Here is a 16,191-nt window from a genome sequence, read left to right as displayed (position 1 = left end):
CGAGCATGTCTTTCGGGACTTGTGGGAGGAAACCGGAGAAAACTCTCACTGACACGGGGAGAACATGCCGACTCCGCAGTGACCCAAACCAGGAATTGATCCCGAGTCTACCTCTGTGAAGCAATTATTGGCCACTATGTTTCTGAAACATCTCAGGACTCCTTTTTCCGTGAAAAGGGACTGTAACAAATTTGTATTTGCAACAAATTTGAGTTCTAATATTCAGCACTGAATCATACAGAACAACATTTTCCAGAATTGATCCCTGGGCAGCAGTAGTCACTGTCGGCCAAAGAAAATGTTTATTACAGCTACCTTTAACACCCGAGCCATGGAACGGATACTGTCAGAAGTAGAGGTATGTGAGGATGGGTTGAAAATATGATTGTACTTTGTCGGGGATGTTCCCTCTTCACTCCCAACGAATAACATTTGGGCAACATGCCAAAGGACTGCCACGTATTATGGAATTTGAAGTGTTAATTTTCAAGAAAGAAGTCATGGGAGTGAATTGATGAAAAATAAATATTTTTGAATCCACTTTGAGGCACTCAAAATAGAACTAGACAGTTATCTGAAAAGGTGGAATGTGCAGAGTTACAGAGAGAAGTCAGGGGAACAGCACTTAAGTAAATTGCTCACTTGGAGATCAGGCACATACATGATGGGCTGAATGGTCTCCCTTCTGCGCTGTAATGACTCTGAACTCTGGATACTAATGGCCATCAGAAAACACACTTCCATATCAGGAGCATGAGCAAGATTTAAATTTGGGTTTTAAGATAAAGGATCATGGAATGTATCTTCAGGTCCTACAGCACAGCTACATTAGTGTTTCAAGCAGTTCACTATATATGTGAACAGGTGATTGTATTTCAGTGTGAAATAGAAATTGGAGTATTAACTCTTAGTCTGTCTGGTTACCCTGCACTTTTACCAAAGGGATATATATTCAGTAGTATATTTCATTAGCCACATCTTTAAAAATCTATTCCTACTTTAATGCAACAGAATTTATTTCAATATATTTCAATCTTTAAACTCATATGTACTTTGAATTGTATGACCAGATGTTGAAGAAGAATGAGATACTTCGGAAGCTCAAAAACAACTTACTTCAACTTGACTTGTTCTCAGAAGATTACATTCGTCAAGTTAAACAAGATGCAGAAAAACAACAGCTAACTGATCAGAAAGATTCAGAAGGGAGAATTGCCAAATACCAGGAAGAAATGTCTCAGCTCCGAACTCAGTTGAACAACTTGATAAGCGAACACAGGGCATCTGAAGTGGCTTTAAGAAAGGTATAGTGGCATGTTGCAACAGCAGCCATTTTCAAATACAATCATACAATGTAATTTGCAATTTTTATGGAAATACATAATATTTCTGATATCTAGGTGATTACTCAAGTTTTAAAGAACAATCCAACCATAGGAACAGGAGTAGGTTATTTCACCCCTTAAGCCCGTTCCACCATTTATTGGCTGAATTGCAACTGCAGAGCTGGGCTGAGAGGTGGCAGATGGAGTTTAATGCGGAAAAGTGTGAGGTGGTTCACTTTGGAAGGAGTAACAGGAATGCAGAGTTCTGGGCTAATGGCAAGATTCTTGGTAGTGTAGATGAACAGAGAGATCTCGGCATCCAGGTACATAAATCCCTGAAAGCTGCCACCCAGGTTAATAGGGCTGTTAAGAAGGCATATGGTGTGCTAGCCTTTATCAGTAGGGGGATTGAGTTTCGGAGCCACAAGGTCATGCTGCAGCTGTACATAACTCTGGTGCGGCCGCTCCTGGAATACTGCGTGCAGATCTGGTCACCACATTATAGGAAGGATGTGGAAGCTTTGGAAAGGGTTCAGAGGAGATTTACTCGGATGTTGCCTGGTATGGAGGGAAGGTCTTACGAGGAAAGGCTCAGGGACTTGAGGTTGTTTTCATTAGAGAGGAGAAGGCTGAGAGGTGACTTAATAGAGACATATAAGATAGTCAGAGGGTTAGATAGGGTGGACAGTGAGAGTCTCTTTCCTCGGATGGTGATGACCAACATAGCTTTAAATTGAGGGGTGGTAGATATAGGACAGATGTCAGAGGCAGTTTCTTTACTCAGAGAGTAGTAGGGGTGTGGAACGCCCTGCCTGCAACAGTAGTAGACTCGCCAACTTTAAGGGCATTTAAGTGGTCACTGGATAGACATATGGATGAAAATGGAATAGTGTAGGTCAGATAGGCTTCAGATGGTTTCACAGGTCGGCGCAACATCGAGGGCCAAAGGGCCCGTACTGCGTTGTAATGTTCTATGTTTATGAACTCCATATTTATTTTCTGCCTTTTCTCTAATTCTCTTAATACGTACGACTAACAAAAATCTATCAATCTCAGATTTAAAGTTAATAATTCTAACATTGGCAATACAAATTGTCACTTATGGAAGAGAGCTCTAAACTTCCAATACTCTGTGTACAAGTGTTTCCTAATTCCTGAAATGTCTGGCTCTGAAACTCTCCCCACCCCACCCCTGAATGACAGAATTCGTTTCTCACTATCTACCCTACCTGTTCCTGTTAATATGTTGAAACTTTCATCAAATCACCCCTTTAATGTTCTAGATTCCCGGGGAATACCACTCTAGTTTGTGTAATCTCTCCATAATTTAAACCTAGGAAGCTCATCCAGCCTATGGTCTTACCAGGGCTTTGCATAACTGATGTATGACTTCTACCCCCTTGTGTTTTAGTCCTTTACATATAAAGCATTCTGTTAGCTTTTTGAATATTTTTTGGTATTTGGTACTTGTTTATGACATTTGAATGGTCCCTGTATCTGGATCCCAAGTGTCTTTGGACCGCCACTGGTACTAGTTTATCAGCCTTTCTAGTTTTAGTATATTCCTTGTTCAATCTTTTTAAGTCCAAAGTGGATCACCTCACATTTGCCTACATTAAAATCCATTTTTCATAGTATTGCACATTCCCTTAATCCACAAAGATATTTGTAATTTTATATTCCCATCTAAACTGCGTATAATGTCACCACCTTTGTGTCATTGGCAAATGTGTATATGTGACTTTCTATCCCATTATCCAAGTTGTATTAGTCTATAAAGTACCTAACAAAAGTCAATACAGGACACTCTAGTGACATCCTGACATTTAGAGTACCTGCATATTATACCTACTTTTTGTTTCCTGCTTCTCAATGTCCCAACCAGGTTAATAATTTGGAGAAAAGCAAATTACTGTGGATGCTGGAATCTGAAACGAAAGGGAAAATGCTGGAAAGTCTCAGCAAGTCTGGCAGCATCTGTAGGGAGAGAAAAGAGCTAACGTTTCGAGTCCGATGACTCTTTGTCAAAGCTGGACTCGATTTTATAGCTTTCAATTTAAGCTAACAGTCTCTTATCAGGGACTTTATCAAACATGTTCTGAAAGTGCATATAAATAACTTCCATTGACATTCCTCTGCTACTTCCAAGTATCAATTATCTTCAAGATACTTCATCCATTACATTCACTCCAACATAAGGTTAGCAGCAGGATGTTAGTTGATAATTGCACATTCAATAAAATTCACATCCCCTCAGATACTGAATTCGACCCTGGGCACATGCAGCAAAACTCGGACAATATTCAGGTTTGCCTTAATAACCTACGTCTGAATTACAGAATTATTTTATCATTATCTGGATGAATTTTATGTTGCCTGAATTTGACATCACATCTTTTGTTTATTTTAGCGAAAATACAAAATTGAAACAGAGATTGAAAACTGGATCCTGAAGTATGATGCTGACCTACAAGAAAAACAGGTACATTTTATTGCAAAGGATCATGGGATTATCAAGGGATGTTTTCTGTATTCTTTTAATTTTGTATAATAACTAAAAGTTAGTGTTCAATAGTGTCTTATAGAAAGAATATAACTTTTGATAAGAGTAAGGGATGGGTAGGAAGGTTATATTAAAAAAACAAATTAATAGTTTGATGAATATTTCATTGTAGTTAATGCTGGCATCAAAGCAGATAAGGGAGTGGTACAGCACAGTAATTTGTTTTCCGAATTGCTTGTACTAGTTTTCCCACAAAAACATTTGTCCTTGCAAGAGCCCATGCTGTAATAGAAAAACGTGCATCTTTATTCCTGTAAAAACATACTCAGCAAACACTACCTAATGGTCACTACCACTGAAACAGAAGGTTAAAAAAAATGCTAGTACTGGTAAAGTTCATCAGCAGGTGAAATTAAAATGAAAAATGAAAATCGCTTATTGTCACAAATAGGCTTCAAATTAAGTTACTGTGAAAAGCCCCCAGTCACCACATTCCAGCGCCTGTTCGGGGAGGTTGGTACGGGAATTGAACCGTGCTGCTGGCCTGCCTTGGTCTGCTTTCAAAGCCAGCGATTTAGCTCTGTGCTAAACAGCCCCTAACAGCCCCAGGTGACCAAGACAATTGAAGGTGTTCTTACATGCCTTTAAAATTCTGCATAACAGAGGGATAGGCACAGCAATCTGTCCAATCTCATCAGAGATGGTGGACTAAATTGAAGACGACTAAACACAAAATCATCCAAAAAGAGTTTAATATAACAAATTGTAGTCACTCATGAGAGATATTGCCTAATGGCAGTTGAAAGATATTGTAATGGAAATGTATCAATAAACTCAATTTAATGTACTTTGTTCATATCGGGAGGGAAGGTGGCCAGAGTTAGAAAGGTGCTGCTACAGAGGGGAAGGCAGGCAGGGGGTTTGGGTCTTCCGAACCTGATGTATTACTACTGGGTGGCGAATGTGGAGAAGGTGAGGAGCTGGGTCAGAGGGGTTGATTCCCAGTGGGTCAGAATGGAGGAGAGTTTGTGCAGGGGTTCGGGATTGAAAGCACTAGCAATAGTGCCGCTCCCGATAGCCCCGGGGAAATACTGAGGGAGTCCGGTAATAATAGCTTCATTGAGAATTTGGAGGCAGTTTCGCCAACACTTCGGGTTGGGGGCAGGATCAAGGGAAATGCCGATTCGGGGGAACCACAGATTTGAGCCAGGGAGGTGGGATGGAAATGGGAGGAGAAGGGGATTAAGGCACTAAAAAGATTAATTTCTTAAGGGTCGGTTTGCAGGATTGAAGGAGCTGGAAGTGAAGTATGGGCTGGAGCAGGGGAAATGTTTAGATACATGCAGGTTCGAGATTTTGCCAGAAAAGAGATACAGAACTCCCCTGAGTAGCCGGCCTCCACATTGCTGGAGGAGGTGCTGACGACAGGGGGACTGGAGAACGGGGTAGTGTCAGCGGGCTACGGAGCTATTTTGGAAGAGGAGAAGGCACCACTGGAAGGGATCAAAGCAAAGTGGGAGGAAGAGTTGGGAGAGGATATGGAGGAGGGGTTCTGGTGTGAGGTGCTCCGGAGAGTGAATGCTTCCACCTTGTGCGCAAGGTTGGGGCTGATACTGCTGAAGGTGGTATACAGAGCACACCTCACGAGGGCAAGGATGAGCCGATTCTTTGAAGGAGTTGAAGATGTGTGCGAACGTTGCGGGGGGGGGGGGGGCGCTAATCACGTTCATATGTTTTGGTCCTGTCCAAAGCTGGAGGATTAATGGAAGGAGGTTTTTAGGGTAATTTCTAAAGTGGCGCACGTGAAACTAGACCCAGGCCCCCAGGAGGCCATATTCGGGGTGTCGGACCAGCCAGGGTTTGAAACAAGTGCGGAGGCAGATGTTGTAGCCTTCGCCTCATTGATCGCCCGAAGGCGGATCCTGATAGGTTGGAGAGGTCCTCTCCACCCTGTGCCCTGGCGTGGCGGGGGGAATTTGTTGGAATTTGTGATCCTTGAGAAGGTTAAGTTTGAACTGAGGGGAAGGTTGGAGGGTTTCTACAATTCATGGGCATTATTCATTACGCACTTTCAAGAACTGGATAACATCGAACATTAGTTGGGGTGTGTGGGTGGGAGGGTTGGGGGAGGGGTGTGTGTTAATGGCGACTATGGGTGATCCCTAATTCCTTTTTGTCATTTGTTTGTGTGAACATGTAGGCTAATGTTTGGGGTTTGGTGGGAGGATAGGATCGTTGTTATTGATATGGGGATTGACATATTTGTTACTGATTATTGTTTATTGTTGGTGGGTGTAAATTTGGGAGAAAATGTGAAAAAGGAGAATGAAAATATTTTTTTAAAAACTCAATTTAATGTAGAATGTGAATGAAATACTCACTTGTTGCTGGTCACTTGCTTTAATAGTCAATAAAAACAGATCAGTTTGTCAACACAAAATTAATACCTATGAATTGCTAAAATATGTGAAATGTGTGTTTTACCAGGATGAATATCAACATATCTTTAAAATACACAAGGAAGAAACGATTTTGCTCTTTGAGCTAGAACAAAAGATTAGCATGCTTGAACCAGAATATTCTCAGATTGTGGAAGAAAGAAAGGTGAAGGAAGAGGAAAGACAGGCGAAACAGCAGCAAACATACCTCATGGGAAAAGCAGCTGTCACAATCCAGTCTTTCTGGAAAGGTTTCAAAGTGCGCCAATTGATGAAAGCATTGAAGAAAAAGAAAAAAGGCAAAAAGAAAAGATGAAGACAAGGGGGAGATTCAAGAGCAAAGTGAAAGAAAGATATGAAAAAATAAACATGTGTCCTCCCAAGTTTTCTTTGTATACCTTTTTTCTAATATTACTGTATACACTTAAACTTATCCTCAAATTAAAATAAATCTTCACCTCTTCTTGATAATCACTTACTTGATAATTACTTGATTACTTGATTATCACTTACCTCAATCATTTATTAAATGTGCCTTTTCTCTCTCAAATTCTCTGATTCTCCGATTTTGAGTCTATGTCCGGAGGAAGTGTCTAGTTTTACAATAAAAAAAGTCAGCGCCGTCCCTGCACCAATGCTCTGACCGGTGGGCTAGCAGTGGCGCTGGGTAAAACGGCCGGAGTTCCCAACATAAACGGCCAGAGAATTGCCAGGTCCGTGGCCGCGTATGCACATTGGTCGCGCTGTACAACATGGCGCCGGCCGCGCGCGGACCCGGCCGGCCTAATAGTGTCCCCTTGGACTCCCCCCCCCCCGCCAGCCCGCACCAGTCCCCCTGGCCCTCTCCAAAGCTTCCCTGCCAGCAGCACAACACCCTCCACAACTGTGGAACAGTCTGCAGCCGCCATGCCGGGTGTCATGTGAGAGTACCTTTAAGAAATGGGGTTTATAAAATAGCTATAGTGGATGTACCTTTAAGAAATGGGTGCTTATCAGTGATGTCAGAGTGTGGGTGGAGCTGGGCTGTCTGTCTGCCTTTACTTTCGCTTTGGACTCGTAGCTACAGGGTGTGTTTAGTTTTGTTTTATATTTGGAGAAGCTGCAGTCACAGCAAGATGTGTATGAATCTCTGCAAGCTTATGAATGTTCATTTGGTGATTTCAAGTGGTAACTTCTCAGTAGTGAAGTTAAACCTTATGTCTTTCTATAAATAGAGTTCTTTTTGTCTTGTGAATGTTGCAAGGAAAGATGAAGAGTTACTTAGAGAGTACTGTATTATTTGGGGGATTTATTGGTGTTGATAGTTGTTAAGATGTTTGCTGTGGGTTTATAAAGGGTTAACTGCTTTCATAAATAAACTGTTAATTTATAAGTACTGTGGATTTCTGTTGCATCACACATGCAGAGTAGGGCTGTGTGCTCCCCATTACCACAATCTATTAAAAGTTGTGGGTCAGGTGAACTCCATGATACACGTTGCAGTTATCTAAACCCTGACCCATAACACGGGTTTCTGAAAACTCAGGCCACACGTGACCCGCAGTCGGGAACTCGGCTCATTGGGGCTGAGCATCAGGGGAGGGCCTCAAAGTGACACTCTGACGCTCCAAGATTACGCCAATTTGGAGGGGGCAGTGCATCTGAAAAATGGCGCCAGCCCCAATTTGGTCGCAAACGGGGATTCTCCACCCAATCGCCGAAAACAAATTTGGAGTCGGGCCTAAGATGCTGGGACTGAATCGGTGGATTTCTACATTTGTTGTGCAGACTCCTGTGCCTTTGCAGGCCCCATGTCCTGCCCATCCTCGCCCACCCCCACATCCTCATCGGACGAGGCCTAGCATTCACCCCTCCTCCAGCACGTCGCCCCTCTGCTGCGCGATGCTGTGGAGGATGCAGAAGACCCCCACAATGTGGGAGACTCTCCAGGGATTATACTGAGGGGTCCTTCCAGAACAATCCAGGCAGCTAAACCACATCTTCAGGATGCCGAAGCACCGCTCGATCACGTCCCTGGCTGCTGCATGGGCGTTGTTGTAGCCTGTCTCCATGTCTGTCTGTGGCCTCTGGATGGGCATCATCAGCCATAACCGCAGTGAATAACCCCTGTCACCTAAGAGCCAACCTCTCACCCGGGATGCATCTCGAAGGTGTCAGGAACCCCTTGGGTATGCCAGGATGAAGGCATTGTGCACACTGCCCGGGTATCGGGCGCAGACATGCATGATGTGCTGCACGTTCATCGAATGGAACCCCTTTCAGTTTGTGAAGACCGAGCTGCTATGGGTCGGTGCTTGTAGGTCAACATGCATGCCTTCGAACACTCCCTCTAACTGGGCATCCAGGCAATGGCGACGAATCCTGCTGCCCAGGCATACTGGTGGTCTTAGTCCACATTAAATTTGATGTATTGTTCCAACTGGGCATACAGGGTCTCCGTTACGGCACAAATGCACCTGGGCATTAGAGTCTGTGAGCTCCCAGACAGATCTCCACTTGCAATTGTAAGGACCCAGTGGCATATGTTCAGGGAGACCATCACCTTGATGGCCACCTGGATCGGGTGTCCTCCCCTGAACCCTGCGGTTCGAGATGTGTCACAATACTGCAGATATGTCGTACGGTCCCCCTGCTCAGCCAGAGACTTCAGCGACATGCCCAGTCTGTCAGTATGCATGATGCCCAATGCAGTGCCCACATTCTCGGTCTTTTGGGTGGTCAGTTCTCCATCCTCACCAGCTGGCGCTGTTCCTCTTGGGCAGGCTCCGCCACTGCAGGGTCCCCCTTGAGCCTCTCCCGCTCATACAGCCTCATTGCATCCCCCAGAGCTTTGGCGGCCAGGATGAGGGCCACCATTCCTGGTTAGATTCTGATAGTCATTGCCTGCAGGGGTAAAAGCCAGATGTGTTGGCATGCTGCGTACCTCCCGTGCCCAACCAGGTCCAATGCGCTGCACGGTGTCCCCTGGCCTGTACTCATTCTAACTTGGCAAAAGACAGTTTAGATGAGTGTTTAATAAAAACAAATTACTGCGTGTGCTAGAATCTGAAACAAAAGAGAAAATGCTGGAAAATTTCAGCAAGTCTGGCAGCATCTGTGGGGAGAGGAAAGAGCTAACATTTCGTGTCCGATGACTTTGACAAAGAGCCATCGGACTCGAAACGTTAGCTCTTTTCTCTCCCTACAGATGCTGCCAGACTTGCTGAGATTTTCCCACATTTCCTCTCAGATGAGTATTTGCCCTGCATCGCTGGACAGAGAATCCCATCCAACTTCTTTTCAATCACATTCTACCAAGAAATCTAGACATTGTGGCAAAATTATTTTCCAAGATAAAGTTATTAACCAGAATTTTTTTTTATAGTGGTGTTACTTTAAATGTTCTAAACTCTCAAATGAATGGATTAATAAATACTACAAGAAAGAAACAGAAGAAATGAACCACAACTTTTTTCACACATAGAAAAGCAGGACCTCTTCAAGCCTCAAAGCACAGTGGTTAGCACTGTTGCTTCATAGCTCCAGGGTGCCTCCCTAGATTTCTGGCTTGGGTCACTGTCTGTGTGGAGTCTGCACATTCTCCCCGTGTCTGTGTGGCTTTCTTCCGGATGCTCCAGCTTCCTCCCACAGTCCAAAGATATGTAGGTTAGGTATAATGGCCATGCTACATTGCCCTTAGTGTCCAAAAAGGTTAGGTGGGGTTACTGGGATAGGTTGGAGGAGTGGGCTTAAGTGGGGTGCTCTTTCCAGGGGCCGGTGGGTCAATTGGCCTCCTTCTGCACGGTAAATTCTATGATTCTGATTAAAAACCCATCTTCACTATGCGTCAAGCTGTGCTTTGTCCCAGGCTTTAAACTTGAATTTTTTCTTCTTCTTTGCAAATGAACCAGCCCCCAACTTGCTTCACAATCACCCCAAACCTCAATCAGATGGCCACACCAACTCAGTGTGGCATCCACATCAAGCTGTTCTGCACAGCTGACTTTCACCGACTTCAAATTATGCTGCAGGAGATATGCTAATTTGAAGATCTAACAAAATGTCCCATTCTGTATATCCACCTAATTTATGAATATAATGATGCACAGAGAAAGAAATCCAAAAGGTGACTCATTTATTTAGTTTTTTTAATTGTCTATATTTCTGCTAATAACTCAAACATGATTTGCACTGTATATATTTTTTAAATTTACACTTACTGTGCACAGGTGCATTAGAATTGTATTAAATAAAATAGCAGTCAATGGCAAAAACACAATTAGTTACATTCATAAATGATGTATTGATTTCAATGTAGATTACATTATGAAATATATAGATAGGCTTCTAACTCCCAAACATAGTGTCAAAATAAGTCAGCTTTTGTGCTGGAAGCTTGTAAAATGATAAAATTACTATTTAACATTTCAGAAAGAAAAAGATGAATTTTGCATTTTTATGGCAACTATCATACTTTCAGGACATCACAAGTGTTTTACAGCCAATGAATTATCGGCTAATATGGCAGGTAATCTGCACACAGTTCAGAGCCCCACAAACAGCTATAAGCTAAATTTCAACCAGAACACCAAGAGAATTTTCCAATGTTTTTTAAAAAAAAAAATTTATTCTCCTTTTTCACAATTTCTCCCAAATTTACACCCAACAATAAACAATAATCAGCAAGAATGTAAACTCAATCCCTATATCAATAACAACGTTCCCATCCTCCCACCAAACCCGACATTAACCCTCCCAGCCTACCCCCCCCCCCCCCCCCCCCCGCGATGTTCGATGTGATCCAATTCTCGAAAGTGCATAATGAATAACGCCCATGAATTGTAGAATCCTTTCCCTCAGTTCAAATTTGACTTTTTCAAGCATCAAGACTTCCAGCAATCCCCCCGCCACGCCAGGGCACAGGGTGGAGAGGTTGATCTCCACCCTAACAGGATCCGCCTTCGGGCGATCAACGAGGCGAAGGCTATATCTGCCTCCGAGCCCGTTTCCAATCCCAGCTGATCCGACACCCAGAATATGGCCTCCCGAGGGCCCGGGTTCAGTTTCACGTGCACCATTTTAGAGATTACCCTAAACACCTACTTCCAGTAATCCTCCAGCTTTGGACAGGACCAAAACATATGAACGTGGTTCGCGGAGCCCCCCCCCCCCCCTCCGCAATGTTCACACACATCTTCTACCCCCTCAAAAAGCCGGCTCATCCTCACCCTTGTAAGGTGTGCTCTATACACAACCTTCAGCTGTATCAGCCCAAACCTCACACACGAGGTGGAGGCGTTCACCCTTCGGAGCACCTCACATCAGAACCCCTCTTCCATACCCTCTCCCAACTCTTCCACTTTGCCTTGATCCCTTTTAGCGGCACCTTCTCCTCCTCCAAAATAGAATTTTCCAATGTTAAGGGATTTTTTGTATCCACCTGAACAGTTGGTTTGATGTATTTTCCAAAAAAGATAACACCAATACTGCTGCATTGAAATGCCAGCCTGAACTGTGTACTTAATCCAATAATAGGGCTTGAACATTCAGACTCTGAGCCAAGCTGAACCAAACATTCACTTCATAAAAAGGAATACTACAGTAAACCAAGTATAAATTTTAGAAAACATCTTCTGCATTCATGGAATCCCCATTTGGCCCATTGAGTCTGCACCGACCCTCCAAAAGAGCACCCTAACCTTGGCCCACTCCCCCACCCTATCCCTGTAACCACACCTGACCTCTGGACACTAAGGGGCAATTTAGCATGGCCAATCCACCTAACCTGCAGATCTTTGGACTATGGGAGGAAACCAGAGCACCTGGCGGAAACCCATGCAGACAGGGAGAACATGCCAGGTCCACACAGTCACCAAGGCTGGAATTACCCTAGGTTCCTTACACTGTGAGGCAGCAGTGCAAAGCACTCTACCACCCTTCATTATTATAATAGGAAATGGTAGATATGAAACCTATTTCTTGCTCTCCACCCACTAATGACTCAAACATTGCTGTCAAATATGCCCACCAAAAGATGTCTGCCCTGCAGCCATTTTATGATAAAAGCTGTGTTAATTATCTAGAAGGTCAAGACTTCCACACTACTTTGGAGGGGAGGAGGGCTTTCCTTAAAAAAGTGTTCAGTCAATCTGATAGCCTGGCAACTCTGTAGTGCCAAGTGGCAGGTTTGAGCAGTGGCCACTGCCAGGACTTATCCTCGAACAAGAGGTGGTTATGGGGCCAGAATTCAAGATAATTCTGTGTAATCGGCAGGCCCCAGCTGGCAGATCCCTTTGGGTGGGGAGGGGGGGGGGGGGGGGGAAAGAGTTGGGGAAAGGCTGGGGAAAGGGTTAAAGGAGAGCTTTGACCCGGGAGTGGTACCTCCGATCATCTCAGAGGACTCCAAAAGATGGTGCTCCCTCATTACCCGATACCTGCCCACACAATAAAAGCTGCCAGGCTACCAACCAGCCATGGGCCTCCTTTGCCATAGGTAAAATTGCAGGTCAGCAGAATGAGGCACTTAAACGGCCAGTAACTGGCTACCCTTGCCCACCATAAAATGGGAGAGAGTCAGGAGAAGGCAGTGGGAAGGCCACACACTATACTCTGCAAGGGCAGCACAGTCATACAGTGGTTAGCACTGTTGCTTCACAGTACCAGAGACCCGGGTTCGATTCCGGGTTCCTTCACGCTGGCGAATTCTACGTTCCCGCTACAGTGAATGGAGATTTGGCTGAGCAGCAAATTTTCCATCCTCACTGGTAGCGAGGCAGCTCACAATGGAGATTCCCACCATGCATCTTCTAGATCCAATCTCTCCCACAAGGGGAAACCGACCCTCATCCTGTCAAGTCCCCTCAGGATCTTAAAGGTTTCAACAAGATCACCTTTCACTCTTCTCAACTCCAATGAATACTGACCCAGCCTGCCCAACCTTTCCTTACAAGATAACCCCTCATTCCAGAGATCAGAAATGAGACCTTTCTCCAAACTGTTTCTAATGCTATTATATATTTTCTCATGCCAGGAGACCATAACTAAAAAGTTCTCCAAATATAGTCTGCCTTCTTAATTAAAACTTTACAGTTGGTATTATTGTGCTGAAACGGTTTTACCCAAGGCAAACACATATTTCTCCGAGATGCAGTGCCCAGAACCAAATTAAGTATAGTTAACTCCCATCGTTCGTGGGTATTCCATTCCTGCAAATTCTCAGGAACTGTGAAATCATGAACAGCAAACGTATGCACATGCAGAGTGGGCATATGCAACATGCGCAATTTCTACATAGGAACAACGTGGGAAAGATGAGAGTTTAATATTCTAAACCATGCATGGTGAAGTTTTGGGGCCACGAACCACGATTAGGTCTACAACTACATTCGCGTGGGCAAATAGATTTGTGGTAGAATGGGCCATGAACAACGGGAGCTGATTGTACTCCAGTTGGGATCCAGAAAAATAGCTTATCTCCCCTTTGCATTCCATCACCCTTATGGTAAAGGCCAGCATTCCATAAGCCTTTTTGACTGTTTATCTGTTCACTTGCTTTTAACAATTTCCAGGCATGAACATGTAAATCTTGTTGCCCTTCTACAGTTCCTAGTTTTTCCACTAATAAGAAAAGGTTAATATTTATCTTTCTTGGATCCGAAGTGGATAACCTCACACTTCCCCAAACTGAGCTTCATTTGCCTGTTTTGCCCACTCACTTAAATGGACGTGACTTTTGAAAGATATTCATACTTAGTAGGATTGTTGACAATCAACCAAAAACAGCACCGTTGCTTCTCGGTACTTTGAAATCTGAAAACGTAACTACCTCCGCTACTCCAAAGTGGTTTTGGAAATAGCTCATTCTCCTTTATAACCCAATCCAGTCACCGACTTTAGTATTTCCAGGGTGGATTTAACATGACAGAATCTGTTGTCTTGGGATGGCTGCATGAAACAGAATCTGACACACTACCAGGTCTCTGTCTATTGTAACGCTGCTGTTCTGAAAGTAGAGTAAAAGCTGAAATTGGTCTACACTGCAACTGCTCTGTATTCCTAGTAGTATTGTGTGTGGAATCTGCCTTGGCTATTCTTTTTTTAGTGCTGTGCATCCTAGTTAAAGACTGCGATGGTTCTCGAACAGGGGTGTCATTAGCAGAGTCGTTATTACTGTTTGGCCTCTTCCAGTAATCTGCTTTACCTCGGTATTCAGGAATAAAATCAGTCGAAGGTTCTCTTGTGACTGAATAAGGTGGTTTCACTGGATTTCCTTTGGCAGACAAGAACTGAGTGTTACGAGAACAAGATTCGCTTGAACTAATTTTATGAACAGCGGGAGTCCACAGGAGTGGTCGTATATTTCTTTTATCTTCTTGTGCAGTCCATGGTGCCTCCCAGCCTGGGTTGTCTTGCTTTGAGCCAAAAAGAGACTCGTCACAGTAGCTGGGCATACGGCATTTTAACCTTGGTTAATGAAAAAAATAAAGAACATAATATTCGATTAATGCACAAGACACCAATTATAATGTTGTTTTCTTAAATACAGTTTAGCTGCACCAGCCCGCCCCTGGAGTCTATTTCTTAAGATGGATTGTACTATTTTGTAACAATGAGCTAACAACGTCACAGCCAATATTCCAAATGAGTTTGTGCTCACATGATACAGAATAAACAAGTTTTTTTGGTTCAAACCGAATGTTTCATGACAATGTTCCTGCAAGTCAGCCAAACATTTGTCAGCATGATAAAAACACAGATGCTGAACTAACAAAGCACATGACTTGGCAAGACTGTTCAATGTAACTGGCCTCAAGATGTTACAATCTATCCGTACTATGACTGAAAATAACAAAATTTTAATTGAAATTAATCATGGCTACATAAGTTGAATAAAGAATTACAAATTCAGTAGTGCTTATCATTTTATTGACTATTCTGCAGAAACAGGGCAGCACGGTAGTATAGTGTTTAGCACTGTGGCTTCACAGCGCCAGGGTCCCAGGTTCGATTCCCTGCTGGGTCACTGTGTGTGTGGAGTCTGCACGTTCTCCCCGTGTCTGTGTGGGTTTCCTCTGGGTGCTCCGGTTTCCTCCCACAGTCCAAAGACGTGCAGTTGAGGTGGATTGGCCATGATAAATTGCCCTTAGTGTCCAAAAAGGTTAGGAGGGGTTATTGGGTTCAGGGGATAGGGTTGAAGTGAGGGCTTTAGTGGGTCGGTGCAGACTCGATGGGCCGAATGGCTTCCTTCTGCACTGTATGTTCTATGTTCTAAATAAAGGCATCTCTTCAACTGGAAGTCATTGCATGATGCAAGAATCATAGAATTTCACAAAACTACTTGAACTTGCCTTTTATTTTTTCGAATCCAATGAACATTTAAGAAATTAAATTCAATACAAATGATTTAGCATCCCGTTTTCACAAAAGGTCGTTTTATATTTTTACACGTACAAATGCTAAAGAAAATAAAGTAACAAGAACTGGGAAAACCAGCGCAGGCGTGACAGCGTGCATTACATTTTAATTGAATGTTAATTGGCTGCCTCAGTCATCGAAGAGACAATATTGCCAATGCTGACGCTGCCTGAAGGCACCATGTTCTTAAAGGGGAGGTGCACTCTGGCAATAAGTGTTGAAGATTTTTTTTCAAACCTGAATCAGTGCTATGATTCTTTAAGCAATGGCTGAAGATGCAAGAAAGTGAGCGCTAAAGTTTTCAGACAATCCACTGGCCTTGGTGGAAGAGGTGGAAAGGAGAGACATCCTGTATACAATATGGAGGTGGGGAAGAAGGTCCTGCAGACACAGGTTCAGGAGCCATCAAGAAGAAATAGCCCTAATCTTAATGCCAAGAGTGCTGTTCATTGATATTGTGCAGGAAGGTGTTCAATTAACTGACACAAGTCAAAATGATTGACTTCACCTTTTCCTATCAACTACTCCAACA

The 16,191-nt window shown here is 43.6% G+C and overlaps 2 protein-coding genes across 6 annotated transcripts in view; one reads left to right on the top strand and one right to left on the bottom strand.

Moving 5' to 3' along the window:
• iqcd (IQ motif containing D) overlaps positions 1 to 6,740 on the top strand; it is a 48,030-nt gene extending 41,290 nt beyond the window's left edge. For all 3 annotated transcript variants that reach the window (XM_038790513.1, XM_038790528.1, XM_038790521.1), the window contains exons 3-5: positions 1,071 to 1,304; positions 3,736 to 3,807; positions 6,316 to 6,740. In XM_038790513.1, coding sequence (XP_038646441.1) covers positions 1,071 to 1,304; positions 3,736 to 3,807; positions 6,316 to 6,582 — 573 coding nt within the window. In that variant the 3' untranslated portion in view covers positions 6,583 to 6,740. The remainder of the gene's footprint in view (positions 1 to 1,070; positions 1,305 to 3,735; positions 3,808 to 6,315) is intronic.
• Positions 6,741 to 12,055: 5,315 nt separating this feature from the next.
• The window catches only part of LOC119962628 (RBPJ-interacting and tubulin-associated protein 1-like), a 32,908-nt gene continuing 28,772 nt past the window's right edge, over positions 12,056 to 16,191 (bottom strand). For all 3 annotated transcript variants that reach the window (XM_038790482.1, XM_038790501.1, XM_038790491.1), the window contains one exon: positions 12,056 to 14,708. In XM_038790482.1, coding sequence (XP_038646410.1) covers positions 14,138 to 14,708 — 571 coding nt within the window. In that variant the 3' untranslated portion in view covers positions 12,056 to 14,137. The remainder of the gene's footprint in view (positions 14,709 to 16,191) is intronic.

This window comes from Scyliorhinus canicula, chromosome 1 (genome assembly GCF_902713615.1).
Source record: "Scyliorhinus canicula chromosome 1, sScyCan1.1, whole genome shotgun sequence".
In the NCBI taxonomy this organism is placed as follows: Eukaryota; Metazoa; Chordata; class Chondrichthyes; order Carcharhiniformes; family Scyliorhinidae; genus Scyliorhinus; species Scyliorhinus canicula.
This window is presented reverse-complemented; position numbering and strand designations above follow the sequence as displayed.